We start from the raw sequence: 18893 nt of genomic DNA on the forward strand, positions 1-18893 counted from the left end.
CTTTTTATCGTTTCAACACTATGAATTACGTTATATTAACATTGAATTCAAAATGTCAAATATTTGGTTAATGATCAAATCACTAAATGTCAAAACCTGTAACGATATACGTAAATATGTGTTATGACATTCACTTGACAGTATAGTTTCATTATGATTATTTTTATCATCATCATCATACCGTAAAATTTTGGTTCAACTAAAAATTATTAAAGGTACAAATAAAACAGATATATCCAAAATGCTACAACGATTTTTATGCTGAATAAATCAATTAACCTAACCCGAATAATTTAGGCCCTCCCCTTTATCGTGGGTTTATGAAGTAATTGTAGATTAGCGGCTGAATATAAGGACTGAATTATTCGGGTTACAATTATATATATATAAAAGTCTAAATTGAAAACAACGTTCAAACCTATGATTGCGTTGGATAAAAACCGCAATTTTTATACGTGTGCATGTAAAACAAATTTCTTGGTAGAGGGGTCTAAATACAGCACAAACAACAATTTCCAAAAGACCAAAAAAAGTGAAAAAGTCTATTTTAACAAAACGCATTTGACTAACAGGTCGAACAACTGATGTTCTTAAACCCTGCTGACTGCCATTGGCGATTGCCAAATAAATTGATCACCAGATCTAACAAAATGGATCTTAATATTAATTTAATACCAAACAGAAAACAATAAACTTGTGGAAAAGATGGTATACCACAAACATGAGGTGCAAAAATTTGTACACCATATCCGGATTTCGACACTTAATGTCTCTTCAGTGATGTTAGTGATCGAAACGGTATTTTATATATACTAAAGCAACAGTTGTTTAACAACGCTATTTAAATCTCTAAATTGATTAAAAAGACAAACCAATGTATAATTAATAAAAAAAAATGAAAGAATCCAAAACGAGCGAGATCGGAAACGTCGGGAGTGTAAAATAGGAAAGAATCCAAAACGAGCGAGATCGGGAACGTCGGAAGTGTACAAAAGGAAAGAAACCAAAACGAGCGAGATCGGGAACGTCGGAAGTGTAAAAAAGGAAAGAATCCAAAAACGAGCGAGATCGGAAAAGTCGGAAGTGTAAAAATGAAAGAAACCAAAACGAGCGAGATCGGGAACGTCGGAAGTGTAAAAAAGGAAAGAATCCAAAACGAACGAGGTCGGGAACGTCGGAAGTGTAAATAAGGAAAGAATCCAAAAACGAGTGTGATCGGGAACGTCGGAAGTGTAAAAAAGGAAAGAATCCAAAACGAGCGAGATCGGGAACGTCGGAAGTGTAAAAAAGGAAAGAATCCAAAAACGAGCGAGATCGGGAACGTCGGAAGTGTAAAAAAAGGAAAGAAAAAGAAGATACCAGAGGGGAATCACAAGTCTAATTAATAACATGACCAGAAATTAAAGGGGCATTAGCTGTCAAATTCATGTTCACCGATGTGACTCAAATTTTCATATTTGATTTATAATAACTTACTAAAATTATATCCAAATTACTTGCAAGTGAATAATTCATCACCGATGTTTCTTTGCTTAATTTGACAAAATTGAACCAAATTGGCTGCTAAAAGCGAATTATTATTTACATTATTTTACTTTTATTAATGATTGAAACAAACAAAATCATATTCTATTTTTTTTTCATATCTCGTAGCTAATGCCCCTTTAAGGACGAAAAAACAATCAACAATAACAAAATATTAAATACAAAAGAAAACTACAGACAGTTCGCGAGCAACACGAGCATGCAAGTAAAAAATATCATGAGATGCTTTGACATTCCCAAGAAAAAAACGTTTCAGTAATATAACGCTACATTGGTGAACAGAAAAAAATTAAATATATTACAGTGATTTAATTATTTTTTTCGTGGGTTGTTACCCTATGTATATTCTATGTATAATCTATGTATAAATAAAAACTGAGATAATCGAATGATCTCCAAAAAAGAGCAGGGAACGTCGAGAGTGTAAAAGAAAAAAGAACGGGATCTGGAACGTCGAGAGTGTAAAAAAGGAACGGAATCGGGAACGTCGAGAGTGTAAAAAAAAAGAACGGGATCAGGAACGTCGCAAGTGTTAAAAAAGAACCGGATCGGGAACGTCGAGAGTATAAAAAAAGAAAAAGAAGATACCATGGGGGAATTAGAAAATCACACGTCTGTACAAATCTCCTCTGAGGCACTTTCACCACTACTGCGCTATTTCGTGGCGGTAACTTTGTATCAGTGGAGGAAGCCGGGATGCTCTCAGAGAATCACCGACCTCAGGGGCGGATCCAGCCATTTTTAAAGGGGGTTCCAACCCAGGATTAAGAGGGGGTCCAACCATATGTCCCCAATCAAAAGCATTTATCGTCAAAAAAGGGGGTTCCGGTGGTCTGTGGATCCGCCACTGGACCTTCAGTAGGAAAACTGACAATTATAGTCAATTAAGGCTGGAATCGAACGTACCTGCTACATGACGGATTCCCACTCACAACGTCAGTGTTGACAGGCTAGTGATACAATGGTTCGCCTACTTAGACCAACCTTCACCGAGGCCCCGATTGTGACTTTGACTACCCTTATTATAGGTCTTCAGAGAAAATGGTGTCCGAAGCACTTTGGAATCGATATCAGACATTTATATTCTACATAAGTCAAATGAATTTGCTTGAAATTAAATTGCTTCACTATTTAAATACAATAATGAAAATTCACTCGAATATAATGATTAGGTAGCAAGATATATTTTTCTCTTCGTTTGCAGAGATAATGAAAACCATAAAATAGTTTTTTTTAATCATTTTACTACTGTAAACCTAAAGTTTAACAAAAAGCACAAAAAATTAGTAAAACATTCAGACTCTTTGTCTTTCCAACAAACATCGCATTAAATACCCAAAACTGACAAAAAATGGAATTGGGAATTTTCAACCCAGTCAGCCTCAACATAGCGGTTACAAATATCAAATCACTATACAATAACACAAGACATTTATTCTGAATAATACTTCTTTTTACGAGGATCATAAGAAAACACAAAGATGAACATAAGTGAAAAAGTCAAATATAATGTTATTGGGAATATCCGTATAGGAGGGTCTTCATTTAATTTGTTGGAGATATTTTCGCATTTACAAACAGTATCTGCGAAAATAACGCATATTCTGTAAAATTCTCAGATAAATAATTTTTTGCTTTTAAATTTATCCTTAATTATGGAATTACTTTATTTTGTACACCGTTCATTTCTTTAACAGTACTGTATAATCAATTCTTTTATTATCCAGTTATTGTTTATGCTGTTCCACCCAATTATTCTCTATACTTTATTTTTGTATTCTCAGTTTTCTCTATTCATTGTTTTTTTTTTTTTTTTTTTTTTTGTGGGGGGGGGGGGGGGGGGGGGGGGGCAGTTATGTTCTATTTTGTAACCTCCATCCAATTCCTCATAAAGTTAATATAATTTCAATTTACAAAAGAAGTAGCATTAGTATGCAGTACAAAATGCTAACGGTTGAAAAAATAGGATGATCATGCATATATGTATTGAATATTATTACTCACCTGGAACTTACACCATGTGACTAATCATAAGACATTTACCGGTATTTCTAAATATAGAGCGAGGAAGAAAATATACCGGGTCGATTCGTAAATCTGGCAATACACAAGATGGAAGTTAACATGTGGAGTGTACTCCTAGGTTTGCTTGTTTTCACAACAACTCCAGCAGAGACATCAACATGTTGTTTACCGCAAATGGAAGGGACATTAGGCTTCTCAAGCGGATACCAAGTAAAAGACAAGGGTTTCCTAACAGAGGTACGTTCCTTAAACACAGGTAGTTAAGGCATAGCCCCCCTTTTTTTGGCATTTAAAATTCTTCTATAAAATAAAATTTCTTTAGCAACTTTGTATTTATACAATTATCAGTAAAGATATAACAGTTTCTTTAGAAAATCCCAGGCTCTCGCGCATAAAATTAAAACAATAAGGGCAATTAGAGACCAAATTTAATCTTGAACGCATTGGTATGAACAAAATGTAGATGATCGAAGATTATGGAACGCCACAGCTGTCTTATGTGGAACTCTGATATTACGTTATGTTAATTTGTTCTGTTATTACTTGATGATAGTTTGTCTTTACATAATATGATTTTGACATTACGCAATGATGTTTTTATCGATATTACATGATATGGATTCGTATTGACTTGATATAGTTTTGTCATTACTTAGTATGGTTTTGTCTGTAACCGGAGAGCATGATTCTACTTGCAAAATCGCATGTCTCCACCGGGACTCGAACCCGGGACCTCTGTGTTACAAGGCATCGCGTTAACCGACTGAGCTAAAGAAGTACTTCCTTAGCTCAGTCGGTATACGCGCTGCCTTGTAACACAGAGGTCCCGGGTTCGAGTCCCGGCGGAGACCTACGATTTTGCAAGTAGAATCATGCTCTCCGGTTACATTGTCGCCCAACAATAAAAACCCATGGTAGTTAGAGAGGATTTCTAGCTAGGGTATGTGTGTGAGAGTCATAATGGTAACTATGATGACTCTTGAGGTGGGGGAAGTGTGACGGGATTGCTTCCCTTCATTACTCGATGTAGTTTCACCATTATTTAATGTGGTTGTGTCATTAGGCAATGTGGTTTTAACATTAAATGATGTGTATGTGACTTGACGTGATGTAGTTGTTTCATTACATGATGTGGTTTTGTTATTTCGTAATGATGATTTGCCGATTATTTATATGGCTTTAACATTACGTAATGATGTTTCAAAATTTGACGATTTTACACTACATGATGTGTTTGTTTCAGTATTTGATGTGGTCATGTCATTCTTTGATGTGGTTATGTAACAAAAAATTTGTTCATGCAATAATCATAAATAGTTTCTGACATACGGTTCGACATGCGACCCCCCCCCCCCCCCCCCCAACCCCCTTTTTAAAAAAAAATCAATATCTCTACAATTTTGAATCAAAACCAAAAAGTATACAGATCTTTAGATTAATATAACTAAGAAGTGTATAAAATTTTAAGCAATAATCATAAATCGTATTTGACTCCCCCTTTTTTTACAAAATACTCAATAACTCAAAAATAAAATTTTGAATCATCACCAAAAAGTATACAGATCTTAAGATTAATATAACTAAGAAGTGTGTAAAGTTTTAAGCAATAATCATAAATTGTTTTTGAGATACCGCACGACATGTGAAAAAAATACACACACCTGTTTTAGTTACTAAGTCCCATAACTCAAAAATTTTTAATCTTATTTTCACCAAAAAGTATACAGATCGTTTGACCATCATTAGAAAGTGTTACAACTATGTTAAGTTTCATGAAATTTGGATAAGTCGTTCTCAAGTTACGGTGCGACATGTTTACATCGGACAGACAGACGGACAGACGACATTTGTATACCATAATACGTCCCGTCAAAATTTTGACGGGCGTATAAAAACAAATATGACACACATGAAACAACGACAACCATTGAACTACAGGTTCCTAACTTGGGGCAGGCATTTAAAGAAAGTGCACGCGGCGGAGTTTAACATGTATGTAAGCGCTAATCCCTATCATAACCGAGTGTATCATAGCACAGCATAAGAAGAAAATGTAAAGACAGTTTTGATTGGCTCAACTAAATAGATCAGTATGACTTGATAACATAAATCTATCAGTTGGATCTCGGATGCTTTGGAAGGGTAAGCGGATTCTGCTTAACTTGTGGCACCCGTCGAGTTATTCGTGAAAGTACAAACCCAGTGATTTTTTTTTTGGTAGTTTACATTCGAGTAAAAGATGACGGGATTGTGGTTACGACAACTGGAACCTATTCGTCGTCACCTTTGAAACAGATATTTCAAAAAGTTTTTTTTTTCAATTAGTGCGTGGTAAATCAGAAACTGCAATTAATAAAAAAAAAGTTTAATATTCATATGTTCAAATGAACATACACGCTAAAAAAAGCTGGAGAGTTCTTATTTTATAGAATTGATGCTTTGTTGCTTAGCACCCCCCCCCCCCCCCCCCCCCCCCCCCCCCCCACACACACACACACACACACATTTCCCTTTAACTTTATGTTCCAAATGTGCATAACAAGAGGTTTAAAAAAAATCTGCAAAATATGAATGATTCGATAGTCCAGGCTGAACACCTGAATTTTTTTTATGTCCAGCTATTATGTAACAATTTAAAGAAATGACGTTTTAACGCTATTTTCTGAATAGGGTCCACGACATAGTCGCTTATTATTTCCATTACACTGCTCTTAGCATATATTTATTTATATTTCCAGAATGTGCATATGCTGCACTTTGATGTTAAAAAATAAGAAATATGTTGAACGTTTATGTTTAAAGCTTTGTGATAAACTAAGTGTCCAGTGTTTTTGTTACGCGTTTGTTTTCTGGGGAAAAATGCCGACGTCGTAAATGATTGAAGTAATTTGAAGACGTTACGTTTGTGGACTCAGCTTTATGCACACATCAAGTAATGTTAAAACCACATTGCCTAATGACATAACCACATAAAAAATCGTGGAACCACATCGAGTAATGACAGAACCATATTAAGTAATGACAAAACTATATCAAGTTAATACGAAATCATCTCATTAAGTAATGACTATTCCATATTGAGTTATATCAAAACATCATTACGTAATGTCAAAACTATATTATGTAAAGACAAACTATCATTAAGTAATAATAGAACAACATAACGTAATATCAGAGTTCCACATAAGACAGCTGTGGCGTTCCATAGTAGATGGTTACTATTTCGCTGTTGTGTGACGATAAATACAAGGCAGCCCAAGTCTACATTTTAGATTAGCTATATGGGTCATTTTCAAAAAATGTCGAATTTTAAAATGATTTAAAGTTACTTATTCATACAACCCTCGCTATAAGCAAATCAAAACAAACAGTACTTATAGAACAACATATAAAAAGATGCAATCTTGATAATGTCATACAAGAATATATTGAAACATTTTTTGATAGGTGGTGCAATATTTTGTCTCTCCTGTTACCATGTTCAAAAGAAAATTCGGGTTATTTAGAAAAGGTTCCGATAAAATTTTAAGCTGGTTTTTCGTAGCCAATTAGATGGTTTTCAAGAGTAAAAACTTCTCTATATATTCATTCTGTGAAATAATAGATTATTTGCAAAATCTCCATGTTGTACTGAAAAACGCCTCTAAACATTGGTTTTAAAAGGTTATAAAAATAACCACCAGTAATGCAAGTCTAAGATAGCAATTCATAATATTCAGCTTTTTTCCTCTCTTTCAAGTAAACCCAACATCAAGTATATCCCTCACATGTTGGTTCACTTTTATTTTATTGGTAACAGGAACGTACGTTAATGATATATCACTGTATTAAGTTCTCTCCTGTTACCTTTTTGTCTATCCTTTTACCGATAGCAGTATTGCGTCTGCAAATGCTAAATTGCGAAGATTAAGAGTTAACACGTTATAAACTTTAGATGAGTTCAAACATATGTTATTATAAACTTTGTAAAGACGTTTCTGTCTACTGTTGTCTATCATGTTACTGTAACCATAGCAACCATAGTAACAGGATACAAATTTCTTCATTTTTGAATGCTGTTGTGAAATAACTACTCTTCCTTTTGACAAAGTGATAATGTTTTTCTGTTGTGATTTTGGTTTCGAACACGTTATTGCACTTTTTACAAGTATATTATTGGTGTAATTAATCAATATGTTGGTAACAGCATAGACATGAAAAAATTAAAAGTACGCGTACCCATTTTTTTTCACTAAATGTCTTAAAATTTCTTTTCTCTACACTGATATACAAGAAACGTGCTGTGTTAAATGTTTAGGTTACTTTGCGCTTTAGAAATCAACACTGATTAGTTCAATATTCACTGATAGGGAGAACAATTTAACGGTTGATTTAAATAGCGGTAACAGGATGGACATGAACTTCTTGTACGCTGATTGAATTTAGTTTGTAGAAAAAAATGTTACATATAATAATAAAGAAGCTGCGATTTCTAGTTAGAGTTATTAACGTTCTAAAAAAGTCTTTTTTTGCAGATATCAAGTCGATCAGAAAAAATAAAAAAAACATTTGAAATGTGTTACTATGACACTGTACGCAAATAAATTACGCAAAAATCGGACTTAAATATATATATTATAATCTAATCAAAATAGATCTAAATCGTGTTTATTATTAATGTTCTGACTCATAAATCCCACAAACTTTCATTTAAACACTTACAACTGCATTTTCCATTAGAAATAAAAAAAATTAGCATGGGTGTACCGAAAATTCGACATTTTTTTAAAATGACCCATATGATCTGCATCATGGATCATCATGGGAAGTCGTCAACATTTTATTTATATTTATCAATCGGCAATCCTGGGCGAATCCGCTACTCTCGGCCGAGTTGTGACGAATGTCTATTAATAACTCTTGGGGTGTACAGGTTTACCTAAATTAACTCTTATAGAATTCTGATATACAGTTACTAGATTATAAGGTATTTTTGTCAATAAAAATGAGATACGCAAAATTTAATCGACCAAATATTGAATTGGTTACTAGTACAGTACTGACACATATGTTTAACTATTATACATAATTATCATAAATAAATGACTTAAAATACATCTTGGGGTAAACGTCTCTATTGTTTTACCCAAACTTGATTACTATGGTTTCTACTTAAGCTTTCTAATCCACTAACCTGCAATTAAAACGGAAAACAATTTATTGCTGTAGTTTTGAAAAGTTTGCACAAAGGATTAGATAAGACAACAGCATCAAGGACTATACAAAGTTTGACAGAGATTGAGGAAAGCCGAACATGTGTGTTGTGGCGGATCCAGGAATTTTCATAAGTGGGGGCCCACTGTGACTGACTGCCTATGAGGGGACCCGCTCCAGTCATGCTTGAGTGATTCCCTATATAATCAACTAAATTTTCCCCACAAAGCCCCCCCCCCCTAAATCCGTCTGTATATGTGTGACCTACGGTTGCTAACTGTAACGTCATTTCGAATCTGGTGGAAAGTTGTCTCATTGGCAATCACACCACACCTTCATATTTTTATATGTGTCTAGTTTTAGTTTACTTGCTATGTTGTTTGACGTTCACTTAACGTGCGTCTGGTCATTATAATATTCACTTGCTAGTAATTTGCAGGCCATATTTCGACTTGCATATGATGTGAAAGGAAAAAGACAGTCCACTCTAGGGGAGGGACAAACTAATGGAATACCATTTAAAACTCATCAAATTGACGATTATGCGGCGGTGAGTAACAAATACTATAGTAAAAAATATATCGTAGCTTTGTAATAAAATTTGTCATTTTGATTCTTCTGTAGTGGTCGTTTTTATTCTTATGTTTCAAAGAACACATGTGCAGTTTGAACGGTTTTCTAGAAAACGTGTGGGCTAAGGAACTAGTATTAATTTAGTTAATCTAAAATTTTGCTGGTACAGACAAACATATTAAATGTTGATTAAATGAGCTTTTAAAAAATTTAAAAACATGGACATAAGAATCCTTAGAGGTAGCCAAATACATGTAACACATTGAAAAAAAATCGCGAAGTTATTGTTATGAGAACATTAAAATGTGGGTTTGGCTCTAGTGCATGGCCAATCATTGTCAATCCACACCATCTTTTTATTTTTATGCCCTGACCGTTAGTCTGTATTAGTTAATGTTATAACACAATAATAACAGTTATAATATGTATGAAACGGGTGCTTTATGGTCCTTTCACACAAAGTATAGATTTCGAATAACTAAGATCCATGTTAAGTTACGTCTATTCGGTTATCTTATTAAAGTAAGAATATTTCATAAACTAATGCCAAGTAATTTGGCGTATTAAGCGACGTAAACAACATATCATGATATGTTTTAGTTGGATTTATGAAAATTAGTAGAAATACGGGATGATTTCATGATGAATGATATATAATCGGAAAACATTAATGTTTTAAACCATATTATTTTGAGATATATCTTAATTTATATTTTACAACAGGGCAAGAAGTACACAGTGACAAATGGAAAGTGCGTTATTGTACCTTTAAAAACTGAGATGCTATACTGTATTCCATGTAAGTGTTTTGAATCTTTATATATGAAACACGCTTTCACCGTGGTACCATATCACTTGTGCAATCAATGACAAACCATCCAGGGTTTAAAATGTTTGAAGAGTAAGCTACTCCGAGTCTCCATATTTATGTCCTACTTAAATTCATTTAACTTGTTGCGGCTGCACCTTATCTTCAACAAATAAATTTGAGAATGGAAATGGGGAATGTGTCAAAAAGACAACAAACGGACCAAAGCGCAGAAAACAGACCACATTACCCATGATTCTTGACAGTTGTTACATGTGTACCCTTTGAAAATCCTTGAATGCTATGGCTTTGATATATTTCTACATCCCTATTTCAGATCTGAAACAGTAGATCTATAACTAGAATCTCAAAGGACTAAATCTAGCCTCAGTGGAACATAGCAGAATCTAAAGCACCCACAAAAAAAATAATACATGTAGTCGCTATATTCCATACTTTATTTTGATTATTCGAAGTAGTTAGCTCCTATAGTTTGGTACACATAGATTGAAAGATGTTTATATTGCATTTGTCATAGTAAGACCTACAGGCCTACTACATAAATACATTACTACAAAGTACACCATTTTTGTATGTGCTATTATACTTAAATCATTTTTCCACAGCTGATGCGAAACTGGTGATGTCAACCTTTATTGGATTTGATGACAAGAAAATTGATGTGGACATGTACTCATTCTCATTTCAAGGAGCCACTGTTACTATGTCCGTCACAAAAGACACCTGTGTACCGGTATCGGAACACGTCACATATCCAAATGTGTTGGTTGATGTTGGTTACATGGGAATGACCAGTGGTATTCAAAACACTACTGTCTTTGATATTCCAAAGCCTTGTCAAAAGGTTGGACTTATGGGAGTTCCTCATGAACAAAATGTAAGTATGATGACCACGAAGGTGATTTTTAACTACCTTGACTAGTCTACCCATGAGGCCAGGTCTTGCCTTGGTCGGTAAATTTAAGAATCATTGAAATGATAGGCATACACAAAAAATAAACAAGTCGTAAACATGGGTTATTATATATCAACGATATAAGTAAGATACAATACATCACCAAATAATGAAATAATGTGTTTTAAAAAATCACATCTTAAATCATCTGGTCTCAGTTAAGAAACTGTTAAATGACAAGTAAGGGAACCTAGCTTGTAACAGACCATCAGAATACAATTGGAAATGTTCTGATTATACAGGTATAATTCTGCGAGTATTCAATTTGCTTGGCAATACATAATCCCCTCCCGGTTAAACATTCATTGTACTGGAACAAAATGCTAACTTGATCTATAACTTGTCATGGTGTAAACTATATAACAAATATCAAGTCAATATCTTCCTTCAAGCATGACGAAAAAAAATGTGAAAATTGATTATTTGAGTGAATTTTCTAAGTCCAAGGATCATAACTCGGCACAAAATCATTAGACCGGAAAAAATTCGAATTTGATCTGTAACTCTTCAAGATAAAACTAACGAAAAAAGTGTGGAAAACTGATTATTTGAGTGAAATTTCTATGTTCAAGGACCATAACTCTGCACAAAATCGTCAACCAGGAACAAAATTCGAACTTGATCTATAACTTGTCATTATAAAACAATACACCAAATATCAAATCAATATCTTCAAGCACGAAGGAGAAAGTGTGGAAAACTGATTTGCCGGACTGACAGATGGACAGACAGACAGACAGACAGGCAGACGGATGGAGTGCAAACCTAAAGTCCCCTTCGTCGGTAGGGGACTAATAATGAGATGTGGTATTATTGTCAATGAGACAACTATCCACAAGATATATTAGTGATCAACTACAGGTCACCGTACAGCCTTCAACAATAATCAAAACCCATACCAAATCCTACGAAAATTATAAAGGGCCTTAGAGGTGTAATACCACCATTGATTTTCCCCTATTAGTCTTTGTTAAATTTGTACTTTTCAAAAAATTGTGCAGAATTTATCTTTGTTTCAACAAGAAATACTTGGCATGAGTAAAGTTTTATCCTGTCCAGTACTATAGACAAAATTTTACATAACATTTCATTGCATATAAGAAAATAACCTTCACTGAAAGTTAACCAATCAAATTTCACCTCATTTTTATCCGTGTACAAGCTTTAGTAACCATGTAACCTCAAGTTTCCAAAATATTCTATAGAAACACCAAATAAGAAAATAATGGTGCTTTGAAACACCCCTTAGATATATGTTTCTGACCCATATTTTTTTTACTGCAATGAAATGTAGGATTAATTACCTACAACTGTCAAATTCAAGGGAATATTTTTTTTCGACCCTTTTTCGTATGCAACCATGCAACCGGATGTGAAGTGCTGTGATTTGGTGGTATTACACCTTGATTAAAAAACGTATAATTCAAACGAGAAAACTAATGGCCAGTTTTATTTAGAAGAGAACCTTAATTGTAACACACCCAATAGAAAGAAAATTGGAATGTTCTAACCAGTTAATATTATTACATTTATTTTACTTTTTTTCAAGACCATAAATTAATATGCTTATTGTTGAGAAGATTTAATTCGTGCTTAATATTTTTTTTTACAGGATATTGAGCACTTGAGACACAGAAGACATTCTCCTTTGTTCCTTTAACCATCTTTTTTTCTGTGTGATGAATCTCCGTGTGGTTTTCGTGTCGAAGTCAACTTTAATTCAACAAATGAATTTATCACTATGCTATTTTTTAATGAGTTACTCAGTTTTGTTTGTAATTTAAAGAAAAGTCTAAACGACTTTTCCAGATCAATAATAAGCTCAAATAAGAGAGGAAAAATTAAAGTGTTTTTTATGGTATACCAAATTATTGTTTGTAATCTAGATCTGTATCCATGATATAGACATATCGTACATGTTGATGGCAAAATGTTCAAATAGTTTATAGAATCTATAAAGTTTTACTCTTGTTTTAGTTTGCAACTTTTAATGCGAAATTAAGATTGACATTTTCTTTTATTTAGTTTGGAACTTTTTGTAGAAAGTATATCAAAATAATTAAAATATCTGTCTTCAGTTTGTTATTTGTTTCTATAGTTTCAAATTTTTCAGTGGATTTACAGCTACAAGAATTTTAACAATGTACGTAATTTCTCGAGCATGCAATATACTTCAGATGTGAAGACAAAATGAATATAAGGAAATGGTATACATCAATAGACAGCAACTAGTCAATGCAATATAGTATACAGGTCAACATAAAATTTTTATCACTAAACAGATGTCTATACTATGTCTAGCTCTAAACTGCCCCTTATCTTATAGATGTTAAGATCTGTAAAAATTATATGAAATCCCCTAAATATCAATCATTTAGATCCAAGAAATGACAACCTCTTACAAGACTGACTTTAGACCATGCAGGGAGTAAACTTGTTTTTGAGATGTAAACCTTTTAGCCTTGATCAGTGGGGAAGAAAAGGTACATTGAAGAATGAACCAGACAAAAAAAGTATACATAGGATAGCAATTAAGCTTGATTACAATATAATAGATCTCAAACAATAATAACCTATCACATTAAAGGAACCTCATATTTACTGAATGAAAGCTCAGGGTCAGCTGATAAGAAATCACTGAAATAAGTTATCAGTGGCAGATTCAAAAGGGGGTGGTGTAGATGGTTATATATGTACCCCACATTTTATCTGAAAAAAAAAATTTTTGGTTTAAAATCATCAACTGTTTTTTTTTTCTTCATTTTTGTTGAGCCTGCGACTTCTGTCGCAGAAAGCTCGACATAGGGATAGTAATAATAATAATAATAATGATTTATTTTATTATAGTGTCACATATTTGATCAGACATATATATATATATACACAATTACATAAACAACACAAAATAAAATGACCAAATATCCAGCCTTATGTAGACTTATGAGACACTTATGTACAAACATTTCTAAAATCTAAAAGTTAAAAGACTTCACTAAACAAGTCATTTTACTCTATATGTGTAAAAATTCAAATTCTAAAAATCTAAAAAAAGATTTAAAAAGATTTACTTATCATCACACTGAGCTTTAAAAATAAGAAATAAAAATAGAAATATTAATTATCACAGTCAAACTTACAAAAAAGTAAAAGGTTTTCCAAAATGACTAAAGTATTTGAGTTAAAATCACTGTTCATAAATATAAATAGAAAAAACATTAAATATTATTGCTTGATAAATTCTCATGTGCTAAATAGTTTTCGTCTCTGAAAAGATTTAAAAATTGCATATGACAAAGAAGTTTGTATATCTTCACAAGACATTATTTCGATAAATTTACTGTCCATATCAAGAGTATCAAAACCATCAATTAAAGTTCTAGCTTTAGCAAACAATTCAAATCTAATATCGTCATATAATGGGCAAAACAACAAAAAATGTTTTTCACTTTCAACACCGTTCCTATTACATAGTCGGCATAGTCTTTCATCTACTGGTGTTCGCGGTCGGGCATATCGACCTGTCTCGATCGCCAGCGGCAGAGACCCGCTACGGAACAGGGAAACAGTTCGACGCACATTTTTTGGGAGTTGTAGCTTAAGATATCGTTCAGTTTTAACGTTTGTTTTGTATAAACGGTATGTCCTTAATTTATTTCCGTTTACATTGTTCGAATCATCAAACAACTCTTGTTTGAATTCATCGTTATCAACGACATCAAAGCGTTCCTTTATTGTTCGCATAACAGTTTTTGTAGAAATTAATGTAGCATTAAGAATAGCAGTGGCATCAACGGTTTCCGCAAAACTTTTCACTTTAACGTACCATCCTTTACGTCGATTTTTAGTCCACTCGGTAATCTTTCGAGTTAAACGCGTATCATCAGATCGCAATATCCGACTTAATAATCGTATACATGCAGTTCTTTGTTTCGTAAAACACGAGGTCCAACCCATATCTCCTCGAATCGCAGTATTTGCAGTGTATCTTCCAACAGACATGAAAAATTTTGATGCTTTGTTCTGAATAGAGTTTATTACTGAATGCACTTTTGTGCCCCATATTCCCGAACTATAAAATAACACTGGTTCAACCATAGTAGAATACAACTTGGAGTATACGGAGTGTGTCATTCCACCTGCGCTTATAAATTTGCCATACAACGCACCGAGTGCTCTGCTCGCTGATTTTGATAGTTCGCGTACGGCTTTGTCGAACGTTAAATGTTCATCTAACCACATGCCTAAATATTTATATGATGTAGCATAGGTAATGTTTTGTCTGGAACAAGTAAAGTTAAAATTACTACGATCGATAGATGGATTTCGGAAATGCACTACGTTACTCTTGGACGGATTAACATCAAGCTTCCACTGAATACACCAATCTGAGACAACATCCAACATTTTTTGCAGACTATCTTCATCGGGTGCAATAAGCGCTATATCATCGGCGTAAAGAAGGATACTTAAAAGATCATCTCCTATTCGAATGCCGCACTGTAGATTGTTAATGCGTTCGGCCAAATCATTAATATAGATCGCAAACATTGCCGGTGATAACAAACACCCTTGTTTCACACCACAGTCAACATCAAACCATGGAGTGTATCTATCATTCACGCGGACTGTACATTTGACATTCTCGTAAAGTGACTGTATGGCGGACAGGAATTTTCCGTGAATACCTGCACGTCGGAGTTTATACCACAATAGGCTTCTAGATACTGAATCAAACGCCTTCCTCATATCTATAAAACTGACGAATGTAGACTGTTTTGATATTTTTCTGTTTGATATAACTGAAGTAAGGCTATATATATGCTCTTCACAACTACGTTTCGGACGAAAGCCATTTTGTTCCTCACACAGAATATCGTTGTCCTCTAACTGCTTACATAAACGCGAATTCAAGACACTACAGTAGATTTTGCTTGGTACGGATGTAATCGTAATTCCCCTGTAGTTTGTTGGGAGGCGTTTATCGTTTGTTCCCGGTTTTAATATGGGATTTACAATTCCAGATGTCCACTGTTCAGGCACTTTACCCAGTTCAAAACAACCGTTGCATATAACATGCAGTAAGACGATCGCACTTTCATTCTTTAGCACCTCTGGTGGAATTTCATCATATCCAGCTGCTTTGCGTAATTTCGTATGTTCAACGGCCTTGACTATTTCATCACGGGTTATGTTATTGTTCAGATCAGGTAAATCAGTTATGTTTTCCTCATTGACTAAATTATCGAGATCGTCAATGTTATCATTTCTTGCGTACAATGTTTCAAAATCGGACTTCCAAGTATTGAGAAATGCATCTCTGTCTGTATTTACCGTACCATCCGGGTTCACGATTTCCCATGGTATATTTTCCGTTCTTTCGTTTGCAACACCCAGTTTTCCTATACTTCTTCAGAAATCACGCTTGCAATTCGAATTCAGCTGCTCTTGTAAATCTCTTTCTTTCTGAATGTTGAATTTTCTTTTAAATTTCCGGTTAAGTTTGTCGAAAGTTTTCCTTTCGTTGCAATATCTATCTTTCATGAGTTTTTTACGTTGTGGAGATCCATGAAATTTCAGCCATTGTTTTTCATATTATCAAGCAATATTCCACTGATTCTGTAGTGTTTCGTTCCAATACGGTTTATAAAAGGATTTCGACCTTTTGCTTTGTATTTGTTTCACCACTGGTAATCTATTGCTCATTTCACGTTGGACAAGCTCTTGAAATTCGTTGTAAGCACTTTGAATATCCTGGTCGACGTGAATAAAATTTTCTATTTTCGTAATTGTGTCTCGAACCATTTGTTGCACACTTTCGTCTGAAAGAAAATCATTTGGAACGTTTTTGGTATTGCGCTTGATCCTTTTACTGACTTTACAATCGTAATTTTTACTATTTTGTTTCATAACACATTTAAGATCACATAATAGGATGGAATGATCTGGGATACTTTCGGGGTGATAATTCACAGAATCAATTACATCTGACATTCGTAATACTTTAAAATCTAAAATACGGTTTAATTGCTCATACGGCACACAAATATAATCCACAACAGACTTTCCGGCTGGTGATATATAAGTATAATCGTTAACGCCTAATCGACCATTTAGCATAGCAAAATTGACATCTGATAAAAAATCGCTAAATAGATCTCCGTTATGGTTTTCGATAGAATCAATAACCGATCTAGGTATAACATCGTCAATACCTTCAATATAATCCGTGTTAAAGCCACATCTAGCATTAAAATCACCACAAATAATCGTATTTCCTTTCAATTGATTACAGTAAACTTGGTGTAAAAGATTTTCAAAGAATTTTTCTTGATCATTCAGCCGTGTCGATACACTTGGTGGCAAATAACATATTCCAAGAGAAAAAATAAGATCACTATATTTACAATTAAAATATATCCACAATATTCCTTCAACACTTTTATCTATTATTTCAATATCAAATGAGTTAAACAACTCTGAACGAATAAAAGCACCCACTCCACCAGATCCTCGTACTTCGTTTCTATGCAGATTCGTACGGTTATGACCTATCCATTTATATCCTGGGACACAAAGTTGCTCTTCCTCTCGTAGAAACGATTCACAAATCGCAAGAATATCACAATTAGAGTGTTCGAGAACTAACTTTCTGAACGTCGAATTGTCGTTTCTGCGCGTTGACCATCCTCGACAGTTCCACACACCTAACCGCAATCTATCCTAGTGACGTTTATGTACCAATCTGTTACCGACAAATACCATGTCTTGTTCCTTTCCCATTTCTTTGATGATTATTCTCATGTTGTTTTGGACAATTCTTGTTTCTAGAGGCAAGTCATTGTCAATATAAACTTTCTTATAGGCGGCATTGTTCTTTAGTTTACGTTTCTGGCTAAATATTGTTTTCTTCTGAGCTGCATCATCTAATTCAACAATGATTATGCCATTGTGATTTTCCCTAATCTAATTAAAATATAGATCTCGGATTTCGTTATACTACGTTAATCCGAGATCTATATTTTAATTAGATTGTGATTTTCCCTTCCCTGCTTTCTAGAGGCGGACTTTATCTTAACGTCGGGAATTGTCATACCATCTCTAAATAGGGCTTGCACTGTGTGTACAGTTATTTGATTGTCATCTTTCTCGCGGGCATCATATTCTAAATTCTTAATCACAAGATTTGCTGCTCTTGCAGAGTTTATGGTTCCATTGTCTTTATTCTTGGCAAGATCGTCGTATGATTTCTGTACATTGTCGATTTTATCATAAATACGATCAAAATCTTGTTGTATGTCTTTTTTTCATTTTCCCAACTTCTTCCTTGACCTTAGTTTCCAATGCAGACTCGATTTTTGCAGATATTTTCGCTTCAATACTCGATTCCATTTGGATCATCCTATCATTCAGCATGTTAAAACTAACAGTTATATTGGTTGCCAAATTCTGGATTGCAGAAAAAAGAAACTTCTCGGACTCTCCCATTACAGGGATTTGTAGTTGTTCAGTTACTTTCAGCTTTTTATTTTCGATATCGTCCTTTTCCGAACTTTGCCTTTTTCTAGACGTACCTGGTTGTGTATTGCCGTCACTGTTTGAAGTATTATAATCCAGCTGAGTAGGATTTACTTGGCTGATCATGTTTATTTTATTGACGTCGCTCACCTGCATTGTGTATTTTCAACTCACTTTATATCGCACAAAGACAAAATATTTCTATAAACTTCTTTTGCTTAATTGTCTCCAAAACTAAAATAATCCTTCAGAGCAAAA

The 18893-nt window shown here is 33.9% G+C and overlaps 1 protein-coding gene across 1 annotated transcript; it reads left to right on the top strand.

The window, feature by feature from the left end:
- Positions 1-3581: 3581 nt before the first annotated feature.
- LOC127719638 (uncharacterized) lies at positions 3582-13198 on the top strand. Its single transcript, XM_052225862.1, has 5 exons — positions 3582-3807; positions 9203-9313; positions 10060-10135; positions 10771-11042; positions 12733-13198. The coding sequence occupies exons 1-5, from the start codon at positions 3658-3660 to the stop codon at positions 12778-12780; spliced, it is 657 nt and encodes a 218-aa protein (XP_052081822.1). The 5' UTR covers positions 3582-3657; the 3' UTR covers positions 12781-13198.
- The last annotated feature ends 5695 nt before the right edge of the window (positions 13199-18893 follow it).

Source organism: Mytilus californianus, unplaced genomic scaffold (genome assembly GCF_021869535.1).
Source record: "Mytilus californianus isolate M0D057914Y unplaced genomic scaffold, xbMytCali1.0.p SCAF_11, whole genome shotgun sequence".
NCBI lineage: Eukaryota > Metazoa > Mollusca > Bivalvia > Mytilida > Mytilidae > Mytilus > Mytilus californianus.

What these genes read in the sequence shown, in the direction of transcription:
- LOC127719638 (XM_052225862.1), top strand. Translation starts at nt 3,658, where the DNA reads ATGGAAGTTAACATGTGGAGTGTACTCCTAGGTTTGCTTGTTTTCACA. An exon ending in AAATTGACGATTATGCGGCG is followed by an intron (nt 9,314 to 10,059) that starts GTGAGTAACAAA and finishes ATTTTACAACAG; the next exon opens with GGCAAGAAGTACACAGTGAC. An exon ending in GAGTTCCTCATGAACAAAAT is followed by an intron (nt 11,043 to 12,732) that starts GTAAGTATGATG and finishes TTTTTTTTACAG; the next exon opens with GATATTGAGCACTTGAGACA.